General features: G+C 47.4%; 1 protein-coding gene across 8 annotated transcripts in view; it reads right to left on the bottom strand.

The window, feature by feature from the left end:
* The window catches only part of LOC137427213 (sentrin-specific protease 6), a 224,412-nt gene that overhangs the window by 108,421 nt on the left and 93,798 nt on the right, over window positions 1-22,193 (bottom strand). For 7 of the 8 annotated variants that reach the window (XM_068116490.2, XM_078778566.1, XM_078778567.1 and 4 more), the window contains 8 exons: window positions 14,651-14,755; window positions 14,399-14,451; window positions 14,032-14,165; window positions 13,429-13,692; window positions 13,107-13,260; window positions 12,383-12,753; window positions 3,096-3,272; window positions 2,879-2,906 (listed from right to left, as the gene is read on the bottom strand). In XM_068116490.2, the coding sequence (XP_067972591.2) occupies window positions 2,879-2,906; window positions 3,096-3,272; window positions 12,383-12,753; window positions 13,107-13,260; window positions 13,429-13,692; window positions 14,032-14,165; window positions 14,399-14,451; window positions 14,651-14,755 (1,286 nt within the window). The remainder of the gene's footprint in view (window positions 1-2,878; window positions 2,907-3,095; window positions 3,273-12,382; window positions 12,754-13,106; window positions 13,261-13,428; window positions 13,693-14,031; window positions 14,166-14,398; window positions 14,452-14,650; window positions 14,756-22,193) is intronic. The other variant, XM_068116492.2, reaches the window with a different exon arrangement.

Below are 22,193 nucleotides of genomic sequence, written 5' to 3'. Positions count from 1 at the left end.
AGTGAGACCCAAAAGCTTGAGCGACAGAACTTCTTGGAGAGGATTGTTGAGAAAGTAGATGGGAGGGTTTTCCAGTCGGGCTTTTCGGAGAGACACAGTAAGAGTGTGAGATTTGTTAGGATTGAAAGACATGTTCCACTTGTTTGACCAGTCTGTGATTTTGTCCAGATCTGCAGAGTGAGGAGGCTGCAGACTGCCGATCTGAGGGATGAGGAATGGAGCGGCAGAGAGTGGAGTCATCAGCAAAGAGATAGAGAGGATTTTCCAGAGTCGGAGAGATCATTGATGAAGACCAGAAAAAGCACAGGGCCCAGAACACTGCCATGGGGAACTCCAGCCAGAAAAGGAAGGGTAGATGGGAGAAATCCATTCAGGGCCACACGTTGACTACGACCAGAGAGGAAGTCCACAAGCCATGCGTGTAGATTTCCATGGATACCATAGGAGGAGAGTTTGGTGAGCAGAGCTGGGTGCCAGACCGTATCGAAGGCACGTGATATATCAAGGGAGACAGCTCTGATTTCCTGTTTGGCATTGAGAACCTCCATCAATTGTTGAGACAGCAGAAGCAACATGTCCAGAGTAGAATGACCTGGTCTGAATCCAAATTGATGATCGGAGATCAAGCCATTGGAGAAGAGGAAGGATTTGATATCCGAAGCAATGATGGATTCCATGACTATGCTGATAATTGGGAGCAGGCTGATTGGTCTGTAGTTGCAAGGATCTGTTTTTGCACCTTTTTTGTATAAAGCGGTAATGTTTGCTGATTTCCAAGATGCTGGCAGATGACCTTGAGCAAATGAGAGGGTGAAAAGAACAGAGAAAGGGTGAGATAGAGCGGCAGAGCAGGATTTTAGGACCCGTGGGCTGATACCGTCTGGTCGTCTGGTCCAGTTGCAGAATCAGAGTCGAGGTTTGACAAAAACTTCTCCACCTTGTCAGGAGAGAAGGATACAGAGTCCAGGAGCAGTTGGGTTCGACTGGGTAAGGTGGGAACAGAGAGAGATGGGTTTGGGACACAAGATTTTGAGACAAACACAGAGTTGAGGCATTCAGCTTTGTCACGTGCGGTGTCAACTGTGTAGCCATTTGAGGTAAGCGAGGGGATGGAGGGGGAACAAACACCAGAAACGGATTTGACCAGACGCCAACAGGATTTGGAGGAAGGAGACAGGTTTGAGAGTTCATTCCTGAGTGTGGAGAGATAATGCTTCCTGGCACTCCTGAGAGTAGTCACACACACACACCTGAGGGTAGCTGTTCCGAGCTTAGTGGAAGGAACTGAGACTGCCTTGAGTTGGATTTGCCTTCCAAGAGGCAAAGGCAAGTTGTTTCAGGGCAACTGCCTCACCACACGATTCAGTGTACCATGGATGGGAGGAAGCGTAAGACAACTGAAGACGAGATGGGATAAATCTGTGCATGAGAGAGAGCAGTTTGCTTTGGAAGAATTGATGTCAGAGGCAGTAAAGATGGGAGACCAGCCCAGATGATTGATGGCTGCTTGCAGACCATGCCAGTCAGCCTGAATGAAATGCCAGACTCGTCGGCGCTGAGGAGGCTCTCTGAGAATGGCCAGAGAGATGTCCACTTTAACAAGCACATGATCAGAAGAATCGATTGGAGCAGAAGATGAGCAGCAGACATTTGCAGGGAAGTTTGTCATAACCAAGTCTGTAAGAGAAGATACTCCATTGACTGAGATCCGGGCAGCATCTCCAGGATGAGAATAAAGTGACCCAGGGGACCCTCACCACGAGCCCCATTTGGGCACAGGAGGTTCCGAAATTGAGCACCCAGCTGGGGTGTTTCGGGCCCGAGCTGGATTCGGACAGGGGGGAGTCGGGGAAAGAGCTTTGGGAAAAGCGATCCCCATAGTCAATTTGGAACAGCTGCAGGGAGTGGTTGTAACCTGCAGCTGCTGTTGGATACGCGAGGCCAGAATTTGTTTAACTGAACAACGTAATGAGAATGACGGGATGATTCACTGAACAACGTAATAAGAATGACATCGTAATACGAATGACAGGATGATTCACTGAACAACGTAATACGAATGACGGGATGATTCACTGAACATAATAAGAATGACAGGTGATTCACTGAACAACGTAATAAGAATGACAGGTGATTCACTGAACAACGTAATAAGAATGATGGGATGATTCACTGAACAACATAATAAGAATGACATGATTCACTGAACAATGTAATAAGAATGACAGGATGATTCACTTAACAACGTAATAAGAATGACATGATGATTCACTTAACGTAATACGAATGACGGGATGATTCACTGAACAACGTAATAAGAATGACAGGATGATTCACTGAACAACGTAATAAGAATGACAGGATGATTCACTGAACAACGTAATAAGAATGACAGGATGATTCACTGAACAACGTAATAAGAATGACATGAACCACATTCTCAATGCAAATGAGAATGACAATGTCCTTCAGAATAACTTGGAATTTTTGCTTTTAGGGCATTGCAGTCTGTATGATGTCACAAATCCTAAAAAAATAAAAATAAAATAAAAACCATCTCTGCAGGTCCAGTGACTGACTGAGACACACACACACACACACACACACACACACACACACACACACACACACACACACACACACACACACACACACACACACACACACACACACACACACACACACACACACACACACACACACACACACACACACACACACACACACACACACACACACACACACACACACACACACACACACACACACACACACGGAAAAGAAACACCCAAATCAGTGCAGGTGAGATACAGCAGGTATGGCAATATAAACAACCTTGAGCAATAAAAAATGCAATCATATTTGTCTGCAACATTACCTTTAAATGTCACATTTTCGCCACAAACCTGAAAAACAAACCAGTGAAGTTGTAAAACAAGCAATCAAATAATCGTGCCTTTTAAACACGTTCAAAACACTCATAACCCCATTCAAAACACACCTCAGAAAGATAAAGCCAAAATCTCCAGCCGAGACCCCTTGACAATGCAAATTGTGTTTTAATCAAAGTAACACATCTGTAAAAATATACCCACCGTGACGCATCTCTGGGCCAGCACTTTCAACGATCCCAAACGCAAAAACCTGCACTGTAACTGCATAATCAATGAAAAGCCTTTCTCGGGCTCAGATGTCAAAGAGGGCTGCATCGCACTTGCTTGCTTCGACCTGACCTTTTGTTGGTCGTCATTCAACAAAGCGAGCTGGCCAAACTGTGAAACAACCATGCGAGACAATCTTGTCGGCTTGTTCAAACAAGCTGTGGCTCAGGAAGAACATCACAATTCAGGTATACAAGCAATCTATGATAATAAAAGGCAGTGTGTGTAAACAATCTATGATAACAAAAGGTAGTGTGTAAACAATGTATAATAATAAAAGGCAGTGTGTAAACAATGTATAATAATAAAAGGTAGTGTGTAAACAATGTATAATAATAAAAGGCAGTGTGTGTAAACAATCTATGATAATAAAAGGTAGTGTGTAAACAATTTATAACAATAAAAGGTAGTGTGTAAACAATGTATAATAATAAAAGGTAGTGGGTAAACAATCTATAATAATAGAACGGGCTTTCGGACACCATGTGGCGATTGTTCCCGACCTCACGGAGGCGCAAAAGCTGACCATTCTCCACTGTAATGTGTCAAACTCGGTCTATGATTATGTCACTCATTGTGAGACATACGAGACGGCAATAGCAACTTTGCGCGCTCTCTATGTGAAACCGAGGAGTCCGATATATGCCCGGCATCTTCTCGCCACCCGTCGACAGGAGGCCACCGAGTCCATGGAGCAATATGTGCAAGCCCTACGGCAACTCGGCAAAGACTGTGGGCTGCCTGAACGGACGGCTGTCGAGGTCATCGATGATCTCATGCGGGATGCGTTCATAACTGGACTCCAGTCGCCGGCTATCCATCAGCGCTTACTGGAGACAGACTACGTCTTTACAAGTCGTGTATGACCAAGCCCGGGTACTCCAACTAGCCCAGGCTAGATCCAAGGTCGATGGGAGACCATACCTGACGGCTAGTGCAGCTGTTGACGCGAAGCACCCTGAGGCCGACATCTCCTAGGAGAGTGCTTCTGCGCGGTCGGACACCCGCCGGGATGAATCGCTAGTCGCAAGCTCGGACGCAGAGGAGAATGAACCTATAACTATGGCTGTGGTGAATCCTGCAAGGACGACGGCAAAATGTTATTTTTGCGGCAATAGGCGACATCTGAGGTCCCTTTGCCCGGCGAGAGATGCATTGTGCAATAATTGTGGCCGGAAGGGCCATTATGCTAAAGTCTGCCGATCGAGCAAGGCCAAGCTGGTGTCGCTGGCGGGGGCATTCATGTCGAGCGTCAACCCGCTCACCACGGCTGCTCATCGCGGGCCAGCCAAAGCTGTCATGCTGGTGGAGATTAACAGCGAAGATGCTGATGCATTCATTGACATGGGGAACAGTGACCGTTTTGTCAACCACGCTCTGGTTCGACGTCACGGATGGCCCATCATTCCGACCCGATTGCCTACCTGGGTCTACATGGCGTCCGCGTCTATGCCAAAGCACCAAAGGGTTCTGTGTTGTAAATCTGGTGGCCAACGGGGCAATGTATACGGATGTTAAGCTGTTAGTATTACAGAATCTGTGCTCAGATGTGCTATTGGGCCAGGATTTTTTTAAATCGGCACTGGCGTCTGGAAATGCAATTTGAGGGAGCTAATGCCAAGTCCTTTTCGGTATGCAGTTTAGCGGAAATGGCGATCGACCCCCCTCCGCTTTTTCCGTGTCTAACTCCCGACTGCCATCCTATCACGGTAAAGTCCAGGCGTTACTCACGGCTGGACGCTCAATTTATCGAGGGCGAAACTGGACGATTGCTAAGGGAGGGAATTATCGAGGCCAGTATATCGCCTTGTAGAGCCCAAGTACTCGTGGTCACTAATCCTAATCACCGGAAATGAATGGTAATTGACAACTGACAAACGATTAATCATTATACTCAATTGGATGCTTACCCACTCCCCAAAATGCACGATATGGTATGGGAGGTGGCTACCTACCGGGTGTTCAGCACCTTTGATCTCTGTAACACGTACCACCAGATACCTATGAGAGAAGCCGATCGGCCATATACTGCCTTTGAATCAGAAAGCGGCTGTACCAATTTCGAAGAATTCCCTTTGGAGTTACGAACGGTGTTCCTGCTTCCAACGGGCCCTCAATGACATCATAGCCAATGAGCAATAAAAGGATGTGTTTGTGTACGTTGACAATGTAACTATCTGTGGCCATGATCAGGCGGATCATGACGCAAATTTGCAGAGATTCTTGGCCGTGGCACGAAAGTACAACCTGACCCTCAATGAAGATAAGTGTAAGTATTCCGCCAAAACTATAGACCTGTTGGGGTACACGGTGACCGACGGAGAGATTAGGCCCGACACAATCCGCTTGCAACCGTTGCTCGAGATGGCCCCTCCCCTGATTGGGGTGCGCTGCGCAGGGCGCTCAGTCTGTTCGCGCATTACTCAAAGTGGATCCCACGGTACTCAGAGAAGATAAGACCGCTGGTGGAATGTAAATTATTCCCGTTGACCTTGTCGGCAAAAGCTGCTTTTCAACAACTCAAAACCGACATAGCGGGGGCCGTACGAGATGATCGAAGATGATACTTCGCGATCTGGGTCGCCAGTCCGGTCGGTAACTGATAGTCCACAAAGAAACCTATATAGAGGGGACGAACTTCCCGCCCCGGACAGTGAAGGATCTGGACATGAAGGGATACATCACACCCGGACGGGCCGTTTGTGCCAGCCACCAAATCGATTTGGTTGGTAGGAATCCTGTGCTGTTTTTGTTAGGTTGCTCTATTATCTTGTTATTGCTTTATTGCTCGCTTGATTTTCAACAGAGGGTGAATGTGGTGAAATATGATGTAATGTCTCAGCTGGAAGAAAAGGTTTGGTCGGAGGGCTGACCTTGAGGGAGCTTATATAAGGCCGGACTGCTCGGCGCTCGGGCTCGTGGCAGTTCTGTTACCTTAGTTCCAAGAGACTATCGGGATTAACAAGTATGTAATTGCTTGCTTGCGGGGGGGGGGGGGGGGGGGGGGGGGTTAGCAGGAGATGTTTGTTTTGATTGCTTCCTTTGTACAGCTAATGATTGTGCTTTATTTTGTGTTGTAGGATGATTGGTGATATAGTTCAATAAAACCTCATTACTTGAAAGAGGTCTGAGTTTTGATTTACAACAGTGTGTAAACAATCTACAATAATAAAAGGCAGTGGGTAAACAACAACAACAACAACAACAACAACATGCATTTTAAGGCCATTTTCCCTGCTAGAGCGGGGGTTAGCCTTGCGGTCCCCATGACGTGCGGCTTCGCGTCGGAGGCCGGCGATTCCGATCGCTGCTCGTCGGAATCACCTCCTACGCGAAGCCGCACGCTGCACCCATCGTGGGCACTACTCTGAGAGGCCGGCGATTCCGATCGCTGCTCGTCGGAATCACCTCCTACGCACGAATCATGCGCGCTGCACCCATCGCGGGATGGAACCCCTCTTACGCACGAATCGCGCGCGCTGCACCCATCGCGGGATGGAACCCCTCTTACGCACGAATCGCGCGCGCTGCACTATCGCTGGATGGAACCTCTTCAATGCGCAAATCGCGCGCGCTGCACCATTGCTGGATGGAATCCCTCCTATGCACAAATCGCGCGCGCTGCACCATTGCTGGATGGAATCCCTTCTATGCACGATGCGCACGTTGCGCACGCTGCACCATCGCTGGATGGAACCCCGCCTACACGCGAATCGCATGCGATTCCCCTCGCAGGCCGTACTCGGCGAGGCCGGCGGCCCCGATTGCTGCTGGTCGGAATCCCACCTACGCGTGGCTACTCAACGAGGCCGGCGAACTCCGTTGCCCGGAGTTGCCTCAACGCATGAGGCTCGTCTGGCACCACTCGAGGACTCGCCACAGCACGGATGTTCGGCTTGTCGGCGCCGTCATCTCTGTCCCGATTAACGGACAGGCAGCGAGCCTCGTCTGGTGGCAGTTTCTAAGGACGTTGAGCGGGATCTTCATCGACTTTCACGGCACTCGGGCACTGCAGGGGAATGTCGTATCAAGCTAGATGATCATATACCATAGCACGATGTATTCTGATGATCGCCTACATGGCGATGGGTCTCGCCCGCCATCTTCTTTGCTCGGGTGATAGCGGAATGGCTACCGCACTGTTGACGCTATTCCCCGCGTCTAACTCCGGACAAACACGGCCCGAAAGCTATCAAACGAGACGCTACTTCAGGACGTGCAATTTATCGCTGCCCAGCGTGCTCGCCCACTCGACTCGGCATGCCGCGCTGGTTCGACAGGCCGAGTTCGACTTTCGGTTTTCCCTCGAACGCAGTGCGCCCTAGGTATACAATCCACTCGTCGACCGGGTTCATATTCAGTACCCCAATCTCGAGCCCGCTCGTTTGCCCCGTGCGGGGATACCGCTCAGCTGGAACTCCGCACCAGGAATCCGAGGACGGGGCGAATCGCCGTCAAACCCGCCCGCACGCGCCCGAACCAATTGATGACGTCACCGACTAATCACGCGTTTGCCCTACGACGCCATTAACGTAATTGCGTGCTTCACGCGCTGTCGTCATCGGGGTTCGTCTACTCGAGTTTCCATGTACCTTAGTAACTCCACAGATAGCGGAAATACTCAACCTGAACGCCCCAGCACAAACGTGCGTGTCATAACGTGGCGGTACCTAGAGGTCGCGCCGACGCCACGTCTAGCACTCAACTGGGACTCATGCCGTTATTCGCTGAGACCATAGGCCTTTGGGGCGTCTCGCACTCAACGGGGACTCATGCCGTTATTCGCTGAGACCATAGGCCATCGGGGCGTCTAGCCAACAACGAGGTCTTATGCCGTTATTCGCTGAGACCATAGGCCTTCGGGGCATCTAGCCAACAACGAGGACTCATGCCGTTATCCACTGAGACCATAGGCCATTGGGGCGTCTAGCCAACAACGAGGTCTTATGCCGTTATTCGCTGAGACCATAGGCCTTTGGGGCGTCTAGCCAACAACGAGGACTCATGCCGTTATTCGATATGACCATTGGGCATTTGGGGGGTGCATTTGGGAGTACCTCACGAAATGGTAACATTGAGCGTGGCGCCCGACTCCCTTGTCTCCTGCGCAGGCCACGGAGGCACCGTCCCGCCTGTTCGCCCTTGACTCTGGGCTTGTTGTTTCTAGGACAGAGCTCTCGGCTCGTTTCCACGACACGTTTCGAGACTGCGAGACGCCTCGCCCGGCCGCTGCCTGTTTCCATTTCCCTCTGACCCAGACTGTGAAGGTCGCTCGACTTCGGTACGCAGCGCGCAGCTGCAATCTCGGAAGGGGGGGGGGGGGGGATGGATGAGTGAGGGGAGTCTCTCGGTAGCGATCCAGCTAGATCCGAGCCATTCAATGGCGGCATTGAATGGATGGGAGAACATTAGAACATTCTCTCGGTTTGTCGATAGGAAAATCCATGGATGGACAATCCATCTGGGACATTGCTAGATCCGAGCCATTCAATGGCAGCATTGAATGGATGGATCCGAGCTATTCAATGGCAGCATTGAATGGATGGATGTTCCGGCTAGATCTGAGCCATTCGTTGAATGGATGGATGTTTGGCAAATCTGGTATAGCCGATCTTCTTCGTTCCGCCGAGCTTTACCTCTAAGGACAATTTAGGTTCGGGTACACGTGACATCGCATCCGTGCGATATGCCGTCTATCGGGACGGGACGAGATATGCCGTCTGCGTTTCGAGATGAACGGAGGAGTATGAATCGCGGAGGTTCTGCGCGCTTTGCACGACACCAAGTAACGTCCTGGGGAGGCGCGTTTCGATCACTTTGTGCGTAGTCGTAATCTGCCATACTCGGTTGAGGACGTTCGCTGGTTCGGCGAACGACCGGTTTACAACCCTCCCATGGGGACGCTGGTCAGGGCTACTAGACCGTGGCAGCGATGGGCGATGGATTTCAAAAGGGCCGCTGCCGGTATCGGGTAACTCTCGTTATGGCTCCGAATGGCTCTCATCGATTCTCTCTCCCTCGATGTGTACCCCTGACCTCGCTATTATTCCATGACATGGACCTAACATGGATCGACCATGAACCCTTGGGAGCCGAGTCAGGTACAGGCCGACGTGGAGGCTTACTGTAATGTGCTGTTTACACATCTTACACATCTTACACATCGGCACATCTTACTGTAGTGTGCTGCATTGCGCCAAATGGCAATTCGCTCTTCGACAAGGTACACATTATCCAATCTAGCTACTGTGCCGACGACCCCACTGTAAGACTATTGCGACCCACGGGCTCAACGTCTTCACCCTGGGATGAACACTGCTTGCTTGTTCGATATCTTCTTGTTTGGGATTTCCTCCTCGGTACATCTATATCTGGGAAATGATTACTAACCAGGCTACGAGTGCGCCTAGGGAACATCTGCCGTCCCTCCCTTCGCCAGATACACCCCTGCCTGAAGGCACTAAGGTGCCCCCTCCGACACCTGCCTCCAGCAGCTACTCCGAAGCAGGGGACTCCGGGCTTGGGGACGTCGTACCGGTAGTTTCCGAACCCGTGCTCACGTGCTGGCAGGGTAATTCGCCACCCTGACCGCTACGGATGGACCGACTGACATGGAATGACATCCCCAATCAATTAATGCTGACGCACGCTTGCTTCCTGCCTAGCGGCAGTGTAGTTCTAACGGCGGGGAGAATGTAGTGAAAATGTATCATGTGCTGCATTGTATCAAAGTTGAACCCAGGTGTGATGCTCACTTAAACCGCTGAGAGGCGTCTATAAGACCTCGGACGTCCGCGACTCGGGGCCACTCCTGCGACATTATACTATGACATGTAGACTTGAATGGTACGTACCCGCACATATTCTAGGCTTGCTTGCATTGACTAATATAATCGATCCTTCCTATTTGATGCCAAGATCCTGATATATATATATTGCATGATTGTATTTTACAGGATGATGCCAGAGATCTGATTGATATTAAACCTGTGGACTTGGTTCATTTTCACAACAACAATCTTCTCCATCTTGCCCTATTTTCTGCATCTCTCCTTGTTAACCCCCTTGCCCGCATTTCTTCTTCCACCATGTTTAGCCAAGTCTTTATCAGTCTTCCCTGTCCTCTACTTCCTTCTACATTCATTTCCATCACTCTTCTCAACCAGTCACTTTCATCCTTCCTCAACACATGACCAAATCATCTCAACCTGTTCCTCTTCACAGCATCAATCACAGGCTCTATTCCCATCATTTTTCACAATTCATCATTTGTCTTCCTCTCTCTCAACGATACTCCGCACATCCATCGAACCATTCGCATTTCCACCCTTTCCAACCTTCGTTGCTGCTCCACGTTCATTACCCATGTCTCACTCCCATAAATCATAACACTTCTCACACATGCAGCATACAACTTTCCCTTCAGCTTCAACGACACTCCCCTCCTCATGTGTAAACAATCTATAATAATAAACGGCAGTGTGTAAACAATCTATAATAATAAAAGGCAGTGTGTAAACAATCTGTAATAATAAAAGGCAGTGTGTAAACAATCTACAATAATAAAAGGCAGTGTGTAAACAATCTATAATAATAATAATAAAAGGCAGTGTGTAAACAATTAATAATAATTAAATAATAAAAGGCTGTGTGTGTGTGTGTGTGTGTGTGTGTGTGTGTGTGTGTGTGTGTGTGTGTGTGTGTGTGTGTGTGTGTGTGTCCTCCGTAACTCCAAAACTATGAAACCTAGTGGCCCCAAACACCCTTTTTGAATTTGGTTCACATGGTGCTCATTAAAAAAAAAAAACATCAAAAAAGGCCATAGCAAAATGGCAACCCGCCATCTTGGTCAGCTCACAGTCACATCGCTGGGTTCTTAAGCCGCTATTTTCTTTCGGCCTATTGAGATTGTTCATCTCAATATTGAGTTCTTAAGCCACGATTAAAGGGTGTCCAGAGAATAATAAGGTAAGTCTAGTGTTTGTGGGGTTTGTAGTTTTTTTATTGTTTCCAAATATGGTCTGTAGGCCGTTGCTCTCTGCTTGGACTTGGCTAGATGCTCGGCTATGTGGTTTCTGGCGAATAAAGTTTCAATTTACAGTTAAAAAACAAATAAAGACAAGTCCAAATGAAGGTTTTGGTTTAAGTTATGAACATCATTGTGTGCCTAAGGTTATAAGCTTTTGGTTTAAGTTAGGATGGACGATGGATGAATGGCCGCAGAATGATGTTTTAAGACTTTGAAAATAATTTTCTCTGGTTAAAAACAGTGTTTTTGCTTCAAACGCCCTCACGGGTTTATTTCAACTCATATTTGATATCTGTTTTCGATTTTGGTAGTCGCTGAAATGGTTGAACACGAATACAACAAATTTGGTGAAAACCTGACGAAATTTCGACCAATTTGCCTCATGGTGTTAGTTATATAGGATGGTACAGCGAATGCAGGCGACCCCAAGAGTTTATTTTAACTCGGATTCGTTTTCTGGTTTCGGTTTTAATAGCAAGTTAAGGTCTATAAAGGCCCTGGTAAAACTAATTTGGTGAGAATCGGTTCAGTCTTGACTAATTTACATCGTGTAAATTGTGACGAATTTATGAATTTACCAAATTTACTCGTGGAGTGACTGTGTCAATGCATGCATTGCCCTGACCATGCTTTTTCTGTTAATAAAGATGTGTAAACAAAGTTTTCACCAAAGTTATACACATCATTGCATGCTTGATGTTGTAAGCTATTGGAATGTGTAAGGGCAGTCTTACGTTAAGTCCATTAAACCATTAAAATTTAAACGTTACCATTAAAACGTTAAGTCCAACCGTCTCCCCTTTCACTCCCTCCCTCACCCCTCACCTATCCTCACCCTCCCATCTCTCTCTCCCCCAACCCTTCCTCTCACTTCTCCCCTATTTCCTCCACATTCCCTCTCCTCCCCATCCCTCCCTATTCCCCTCCTTCCTACTCTACCCTCACCTCCCACCCTAACTTCCTCTTTCTCTTTCTGTGCACTTCCCCCACCCTCCCCCCCCCCCTCCCCCCACTCCCCAACCCTCCCATTCCCCTGCTCTCTCTCTCCACCCCTGGCCCCTTATATTTCTGGCACAAAGCAACTCTGCGTTGCCTGGCAACGCTGGCTATTTTTTCTAGGAAGAAATAAAAGTGTGCGTACATGTACACACATACTTCATCCTTGCTTAATGACACCATTCTTTCACCCCACCTCGTCTTTCATGCGAGCCTTCTTGGTTAGTAGAGGAGGAAAGGGTGGCAGTGCAGAGAGAAACTCCAGCTCCGTCTTGGAATCTTTCTCAGGTGTTGATCTCGTATCGCTCACCAGACTCGGTTCATGATCGCTGGATGTACAATGTTCAGCGGTTGGCTCCAAAATGGGATTTTCACACTCGGAGCTCGGCGAATCAGATCTTGATTTTGCTTTTTCCTCTGTCATTTCGATGTCAGATTCAAACACCAAACCATTGTCATCTGGAAGCAAGCATTCAGGTTGAGGTGTACATTCCTCGATCGCCTCCTTCACACAGTCCTCTTTCCGTCGTTTTCTCTCCTCCTCTTCCTCATCGCTTGACAGAACAACTGCCAAGAACATTTGCACATTAGAGGAATTTCCACCATTTTGGGAACATACTTAGCTTTAACCCTTAACATGCTACATGTAAACACCACTACAAAGAACAAAATGGAGACAATCCTGCCTCATGGAAATTTTATTTCGCTAATAAAACAGTGGATCGCAATGACTCTTGGCAGTCCAAAATGCAAGCCAAGGTCCATTTCAACCCGCAGGGAGAGCTTAAAACATAGCACTTGTACTTTGTTTAAAGCAAGAAATTCATTTAAAAAGGCCGATAGAAACTCCAGAAAGAGTTTGCCAAATGTGGATGCATAGTGTGAAAATGGAGGCCAAATAAACCATTCATTACACATACTGGGTTCAGCTGGCTGCTGTGGTCTACCAAGAGACCGGCGGCCATTACGCCTGAACTTCGGAGACAGAAGACCTCGTCTACCCCTCTCGGTAAGACACGAGAATGGTGGTCGTGGCTGTAAACGGCCTCGACTCTCATTGCTTACACAGCGAACCTAAGGGTAAGGTGGGTGAGGGTGTGTGGGGAGCATTTTAAAAAGACTGTTTCGACCAATCATCAAATACATTTTTCGCTGCATCTGAACCATAAAATTAAAAACAAAAACAAGCTATATGGACAATAATTATTCCAATATATTTGAATGAATGTCTGGCTTCCTTACCACAACACCATGGCTAATTCCAATGACGTGTGTGCTTTTAAACTGGAGGACTCGCGCCGATCGCAACCCTTCCTCCAGAATATCATTGTCCACAACCACCGTTGGGGCCGTGGGATTCACAACCATCGACGTCACAGCACTTGTGAACTGTGTGGCATTCGCTCCCTCGTCGATGCAAACTGCCGGCCTTTTCCCGCACGTTCTACACAGGTTATTCACCGTCCCATCGCGCGCATCACACTCTGCGCACGATTCCGGTTGGGTCTGTGGGCAGGTGTCATTGCTTCAGCAGAACTTGTTTAACCCTTTGAGTACGGATGACGTCCAGTGCCACAACCCGCGAAAAAGTTTTGTGTACGGATGACGTTGCTACACGTCATCGACTATACCTATAAATAGATCGTCAGTACGTGGTTGCATTCCCGTACCAAAATGCCAAATTAATCCCGCACCGGGGGTATTTTAAATAAAAAAAAAATCCCGTGCTCAAAGGGTTAAAGTAAAAATGATGAATAAAAGTGAGAACAGTCAACTGCTTCTTTTTTTTTTTTTTACAATAAAGGTATAAATCTGTGGGCACAGTATGGGTAATGCAGATCTCACCATGGTTGGATCGCAGGTGTTTGACACGCCAGGTGCAGGTGAGGTGCAAAGGTTGTCATTCCTGTAACGTTTGTTTACAGAAAGCCTCTTGCAAGATCCCTCTTCAGCCATACTTGGATCCTTGTCCACAGGCCCTGCATGAAGACAGTCATTATGCATAAAAAGGGGCAAACGCCAAACTTTCAACGTTAGCACTCGAAGCATTGCTGCGGCACACGCATCACGGGGTAAAAAGTGCATGGTTTGTCCTCACTGAGAGTGCCGACCAAAAGGACGACGTCAAAACATGAGGATCGAATACAGCACTCAAAATACAAAACATATAAATAAATAAAAACTGGATAAACTAAAATGTTCATACCCTTACCTGCCGATTCCACCTCTAGCATGAGCTTGGGAATGCACTGAACTTGTCCTTCACTGAAAGAACAAATTCCAATTTTCGAAATCAATCATGTTACTCAAGGTGCACTACAAATCACCAAAGAGCCAAACAGCCAAGATGCACCTTTACCCACAAAACAACAAATATCTAAGTTGGGTGAAAATAATTAACCAAAACAATATCGATTATTTTGTGGAGAAATGACTGTTTTGTACATTCACCTGGCTGAATTACCTTTGAGTCGTCCTTCTGGTAGTTGTGACATGCACAAAACGATTCCCAATGGTGGTGTTTGTCGTCATCGGGAGTAGCTGCACGCTGCAGTCACTAACCACCAACCTGGTACAGCAGATAAAGAGAGTCATAGTAAAGGAAGGAAGAAGAAGAAACAAAACGAGTGTTGGTTCAAAGAAATGGCACATTCAGTATTAAACTTTAATTACTCATAATGGGATAATAAAAAAATAATAATAAAGAGCAGGGATAATAAAATAACAAATAGAGGCAATGCCCCTGGGCTCACCTGGTAGAACCTGGGAACCACTGGCAGGCACGGATGACCAACAAATATGTACATTAGCCGATGGTTTGAACAAACTTGTGAAAACACCATGCAGAGATTATTCCTACCAAGTTACATCTAAATCGGGTGAATACTTTGAGATTCCCTTTAGTTCATTAATGAGACCATTCGTTTTAGCATCACGCTAAAACCTGGTGTTGGGTGTTCACATCACAAGAAAAAGTTCACATGACCAGTGGTTGTGAATTGACATGAACACACCATGGAGGCTCAATTGACTTCATCAGCTCGAGTTCACATCATTAATTCTCTTTGTTGGAGATTTAGAATCAGATGCAGCTGTGGGTTGAGCAGAGGGAGGGCTTTCAACCCCCCACTCGCTTCACCTGCCAGTGCCTCACCTGCTTTGCTCCCCATTACAAACCCCTTGGATTTCAGAACCTGGTGTTGGGCTAGCGGCTAGGGTGCCAGCTTAGGATCCAAGGATCCTGGGTTCGAATCCCGGTCGATCACTGAATTAACGCCAGGGGGGTTGACTCAGCCTGTCATCCTTCCGAGGTCGGCAAATTGAGTACCAGTTCACTGGTAATTCCCTGTGTGTCGGAAAAAGGCGACAAACAGGGTTGGCGGCAGGAAGGGCATCCGGCCGTAAAACATTGCTTCAAAAAGGGGACCAAAAAACAACAACAACCACGGTCCCCGAAAAAGGCCAACCCCCACTTTGCGGGGAAAAATGGCCTCTAAACGGTGGGGGGTGGGGGGGTTTAGCATCACAGGTGATGAAGGTTGTGGCCAACTTTCAACGACATTATGTGTGCAGTTTCGGAGAAGAAAGCAAATACCTATTTTGGGGGGAGGTGGGGGGGGGGGGGGGGGTCAAACCTGGACCCACTTTCACCCCCAGTAAGGTAAAACCCCTTTAGAGCATTTTTTTTTTTTAATTCCATGAACAAACTTTGGTACATCACTGGTGTTGAAGGTTGTGGTCAAGTTTCATCAAAATAGTGTGTGCAGTTTAGGAGAAGATCTGAGTTTTTTTTTTTTTTTTTAAATATAATAATAATAATAATAATTCATTTATTTTGTATCGAGGCTCGTGAAAGAGCTCGTGAAAGAGTGTTTACATATTGACTGATTGACACTACCACCGAGTTGTTATGCAACAAAATAATGGTATTTTGTATCAATGGGATAAAGACAAAGTTGCATGGAACTGATGAACTTGAAGGCACACACTATATACTTCGTAGGACTGAGAAAAGCGGGAGGGCCGACGGGAGTTGTGGGAGATATATTGAAGGCAGCAGGAAGTTGGGATGTGAAGAGAATGACAGAGATCTGTAATCTGGCGGTGAACGAAGGCCACATTCCAGTGGATTGGGAACTGAGTACCCTCGTCCCTCTATACAAGGGGAAAGGTGACCCTCTGGAGTGTGGCTCGTACCGAGCGATAAAGTTATTGGAGCATGGAATGAAAGTATTGGAAAGGGTGTTGGAGAGGAGGATAAGGAAGAAAGTGAAGATTGACGAAATGCAGTTTGGATTTATGCCAGGAAGAGGAACGACAGACGCGCTTTTTATGGTGAGGCAGTTGCAGGAGAAGTACATGGAGAAGAGGAAGAAGTTGTTTCTTGGGTTTGTTGATCTGGAGAAAGCATTCGATAGGGTTCCACGCAAAGTATTGACATGGGCAATGAGGAAGTTAGGAGTGGAGGAATGGTTGATCAGAGTAGTGATGGCAATGTACAAAAGAGCGCGCACAGCTGTAAGGACGAAGGACGGGAACAGTGGTGAGTTTGAGGTGAAGGTGGGAGTGCATCAGGGGTCGGTACTAAGTCCACTACTATTTGTATCTGTGATGGAGGTGCTGGCTCAGAACGTAAAGGAGGGTTTACCGTGGGAGTTGATGTATGCAGATGATCTGGTGTTGATTGCGGAAAGTATGGATGGACTGAAGGAAAAGATGAACAAGTGGAAGGAATGTATGGAGACAAAAGGTCTGAAGGTGAATATCGGAAAGACGAAGGTGATGGCAAGTGGTAAAGCATGTGGTGAGGTGGAAAGAACTGGGAAGTGGCCCTGTGCTGTGTGCAGGAAGGGTGTCGGAGTGAACTCCATTCAATGTACAATGTGCGCTGAGTGGGTTCATCAAAAATGTAGTGGTCTGAGAGGGTCATTAACCAGTGTGGCAGCTACATTCAAATGTAAGGTGTGCACAGAGGGAGCTGCAGATGGAGGAAATGTTGAGTTGGATCTTGGAGACGGCGTGAAGCTGGAAGGTGTGAAAACATTTTGCTACCTCGGAGACATGCTGAATGGAGCAGGTGGATCAGACTCGGCAACGGTTGCTTGAGTGAGATGCGCATGGAAGAAGTTTCGGGAACTGAGTGGCGTGCTGATGAGGAGGGGAGTGTCGTTGAAGCTGAAGGGAAAGGTGTATGCTGCATGTGTGAGAAGTGTTATGATTTATGGGAGCGAGACATAGGTAATGAACGTAGAGCAGCAACGAAGGTTGGAAAGGGTGGAAATGCGAATGGTTTGATGGATGTGCGGAGTATCGTTGAGAGAGAGGAAGACAAATGATGAATTGCGAAAAATGATGGGAATAGAGCCTGTGATTGATGCTGTGAATTGGAACAGGTTGAGATGGTTTGGTCATGTGTTGAGGAAGGATGAAAGTGACTGGTTGAGAAGAGTGATGGAAATGAATGTAGAAGGAAGTAGAGGACGGGGAAGACCGAGAAAGACTTGGCTAAAGATGGTGGAAGAAGAAATGCGGGCAAAGGGGTTAACAAGGAGAGATGCAGAAAATAGGGCAAGATGGAGAAGATTGTCATGGGGACCGCAAGGCTAACCCCCGCTCTAGCAGGGAAAATGGCCTTAAAATGCATGTTGTTGTTGTTGTTGTGTTGTTGTCCTGGCAGGTGAAAAGCACAACTTGCTTATTACCCTCACCAGAGGAGAGCGTATTGCATTCGTGTCCGTTTATTTGCTCGTTACTTGGTCAAATAAATATCACCAAGTATGTTGATCAGTTTGGTTGGCGTGTTACTGGCGATAAGCGAAGATCTTTCAAGTATATTGGTTGGTCGTGTGCGTTATTCTGTCTGTTTGTCTGTGTTAGTCTGTGCTTGTCAGTCTGTCAGTCACAGACTGAGTCACAGTCACAATCTGTCTGTCTGTCTGTGTGTGTTTGTCAGGCTGTCAATCGCCTGAAGTTCACAACATTAAAATGACCTTTGCAAAACTTCACAAAATGTTAGAGTTCGTCATAAGCAAGAAGCCTATTAATTTTAGGTGAAAAAGGTCAATAACTTTGCCGTATTTCTAAAATCCCAAACTTTCACCCAATTTACTTGAGATTTGAAGAGGATTTGCACATCAGGTCTACAAATTTAATCACACAATATTCTTACGGCCTGAAGCACACCAAGCCAAGCCTTCAAACACACTGTCTTTATTTATGGATTATCACACGTAAATCTCTTCCTACACATCAAACAAAGAAGGGAGAAGAGAGGGAAAACCCCGAATAGGCCAGTCCAAGAGTAGGCAGGTCCAAGAGTAGGCCGGTCCAAGAGTAGGCCGGTCCAAGAGTAGGCCGGTCCAAGAGTAGGCCGGTCCAAGAGTAGGCCGGTCCAAGAGTAGGCCGGTCCAAGAGTAGGCCGGTCCAAGAGTAGGCCGGTCCAAGAGTAGGCCGGTCCAAGAGTAGGCCGGTCCAAGAGTAGGCCGGTCCAAGAGTAGGCCCGTCCAAGAGTAGGCCCGTCCAAGAGTAGGCCCGTCCAAGAGTAGGCCCGTCCAAGAGTAGGCCCGTCCAAGAGTAGGCCCGTCCAAGAGTAGGCCCGTCCAAGAGTAGGCCCGTCCAAGAGTAGGCCGGTTCAAGAGTAGGCCGGTCCAAGAGTAGGCCCCAAGGCAGGCCCAACAGTAGGCCCCAAGGCAGGCCCAACAGTAGGCCCCACGGCAGGCCCAACAGTAGGCCCCAAGGCAGGCCCCAGTGCAGGCCCAGTGGTAGGCCACAGTGCAGGCCCAGCACGAGAGGGTAGGAGTAGGCAAGTCCACGAGTAGGCCCCAAGGCAGGCCCCAGTGGTAGGCAGCAAGAGTTCGATCAACGTCACCCTTCAGGTAGAGAGATTGCAGCTGGACACTCCACAACCCCCCGAAAAAGCACTCTGCCATAAGCCCTCCTCCAAAATGGCCACTCACTCCTCTGAATCACCTTCCTGGCCACTCCCTGCTCCACAGCCAATCATAGGCTTTATACACATGGACCAAACCACTTGGTCTAACTCACAGGGGGGGGGGGGGGGGGGGGTGGGGGAAGGAAGAAGAAAAAGGTCACAAACCGTAACACTACTTTACCCCAAAAAAAGTTTTCTTTTACAAAGGCAGGATAAATAGTGCAAGCATAAACTTAACCCAGCATACAACAACAACAGGCATTTTAAGGCCATTTTCCCTGCAAGAGTGGAGGTTAGCCTTGCGGTTCCCATGACAATGTTCTCCATTTTGCCCTATTTTCTGCATCTCCCCTTGTTAACCCCATTGCCCGCATTTCTTCTTCAACCATCTTTAGCCAAGTCTTTCTCGGTCTTCCCCGTCCTCTGCTTCCTTCTACATTCATTTCCATCACTCTTCTCAACCAGTCACTTTCATCCTTCCTCAACACATGACCAAACCATCTGAACCAGTTTCTCTTCACAGCATCAATCACAGGCTCTATTCCCATCATCTTTCGCAATTCATCATTTGTCTTCCTCTCTCTCAACGATACTCCACACATCCACCAAACCATTCGCATTTCCACCCTTTCCAGCCTTCGTTGCTGCTCTATGTTCATTACCCATGTCTCACTCCCATAACAACAGGAAAAGAAAAGTTTAACTTAAACTTAACCCAGCATTCAACAACAACAACAACAACAACAGGCATTTTAAGGCCAATCATAGGCTTTATACACATGAACCAAACCACTTGGTCTAACTCACAGGGGGGTGTGGGGGAAGGAAGAAGAAAAAGGTCACAAACCGTAACACTTCTTTACCCCAAGAAAAGTTTTCTTTTACAAAGGCAGGATAAACAGTGCAAGCATAAACTTAAAGCATTAACAGTGCAATTAACAAACAGCCATCTCTCCTTTGTGACATTTACAGGCATCATATGGCATCATCATTTACAGGCATCACATGCAGGGGCATGCAAAAAAATATCTTAAGCTCGAGATAGAGCATCTGCAATGACATTATCTCGACCCGAAATATGTACAATTTTCAAGGGGTACGGTTGTACTAAAAGCTCCCATCAGTTCCCTATCAGGTGCTTGGAGAGCAACGCTGTCTAATTCACTAGAGTCAATATCTTGATGCTTTATATGACCTACCAACTGGCCGGCCGAGGTCGGCCTCACGCTCAAAGTACCTTTTAAGCATATTAACGTGGCACACCCGGCGGAGCTTCCATCTGTCATGGGTCCGCACCACGTAGTTCACCTCACTCAGCTTTTTTTCGACCAAGTAGGGACCACTAAACTTCACCAATAGTGGCTCCCCAGGCAGAGGTAGTGAAACTAGCACTTTGTCTCCAGACCTAAAATTACGAGCTGTCGTATTCAGGTCAAAACCGGCCTTCATTACTCGCTGAGATACTTTCAAATGTTCCTTGGCGTCATTGCAGGCGGTGGTAAGTGTTTCCCGGAACGTACCTACATAGTCCCGAAGGTTAGGGTTCTCCGTCTCTTCGAGGAATCTCTCTTTCACTACTGGGGAAAGACAAACCATATTGCCAGCCAAATCATTTCCCAATAGGAAACTAATATCCTCTATGGGGAGAGTGGGGACTATTCCTACTATCACGGGTCCTGTGACCAAATTAGACTTCAGGTTCACCCTATGTAAAGGGGACTGGGACATAAGGACCTGCAATGCCCTGGATTAAGGCACTCACTTTCCCCGAACTACTCAAAGTCAATAGCAAAACGTTAGACAACATCAACGACTGGGCGGCCCCAGTATCCCTCAGAATAACGACGGACTCGACTTTCCTGTCCCAAGACACTTGGCCCTTTGACACAAAGGGTTTATAACAGTCCTGTACGGGGCTCGTAAAGTCAGCAGTATCCACAGCTTTAACTGAAAGGGCACAATCATGGTGATTGTCCACTTTGGTTCGAACCAATGCAATAGGTCTAGCGGACCCTCCCTGCTTCTCCTCCCTTTGCAATTTCCAACAATTCGACTTCAGATGTCCCCTCTGTTTACAGTAATAACACGTGGGGGCCTGTCCCCGGCGAGATGCCTGACTCGACCACTCAAACTGTCTACCCAGAAACGGCCGCATCAATGGACCCCTATGGTCTGTCCACTCCCCCTCTGACCGGTCCTCACTAACCCCCTTCTTGTTATCCCACGTAGTATCGTAATGAGGAAAACCAAGGCCTCTCTTATGGGTAAGTTCATAATCATCTGCACCAACAGCAGCTTTTTCCTACTCACCAACCTTATGATCCATTAAGGTGTGTCCTAATGTCCAAGGGGATACTGTTCCTAAACTCTTCCATCAAGATAACCTCCCTTAGATTACCATAGCTCCTATCCACTTGTAGAGAACGATACCATCGATCAAACTCATTTCCTTCTCCCTCGCAAATTCAACAAAGGTCTGCCCAGCCTGTCTTTTCAGGGTTCGGAACTTCTGCCGGTACGCTTCCGGAACTTGCTCATAGGCTGACAACACAGCCTTTTTAACAGCCTCATAATTCTCTGACTGATCCTCCGACAGAGCTGAATATACTTCCTGGGCTCTCCCTATGAACCCACTTTGTAGTAGCAGGGTCCAGCATTGTTCGGGCCACTGAATACGTTTTCCTATCTTTTCAAAAGACAGAAAAAACGTTTCCACCTCCTCCTCGTTAAACTTGGGAACAAGCCTAATGTTCTGAGCCACATCAAAGGAACGGGCGAGATCACTTTGACCCCAACCTGAATCGATGGAAACGGGTTGGGCTGGTCCCACCTGCATTTCTAATTTTCTTAACTCAAACTCTCGTTGTTGTTCTTCTTTTTCTCTTTCCAACTCTATTTGCTTTTCTTCCTTTTCTCTTTGCTATTCTTCCTTTTCTCTTTCAAACTCTCCGCTTTTCTTCCTTTTCTCTTTCAAACTTTTTCCTTTTCTTCTTCAAACTCTCTTTGCTGTTCTTCCTTTTCTCTTTCAAACTCTCTTTCCTTTTCTTCCTTTTCTCTTTCCTTGTCTTCTAACTTT

Source organism: Myxine glutinosa, chromosome 5 (assembly GCF_964187855.1).
Source record: "Myxine glutinosa chromosome 5, kmMyxGlut1.1, whole genome shotgun sequence".
Taxonomy (NCBI): Eukaryota; Metazoa; Chordata; class Myxini; order Myxiniformes; family Myxinidae; genus Myxine; species Myxine glutinosa.
Note: the sequence above shows the minus strand (reverse complement) of the source record. Positions and strands in the feature narration are given on the sequence as shown.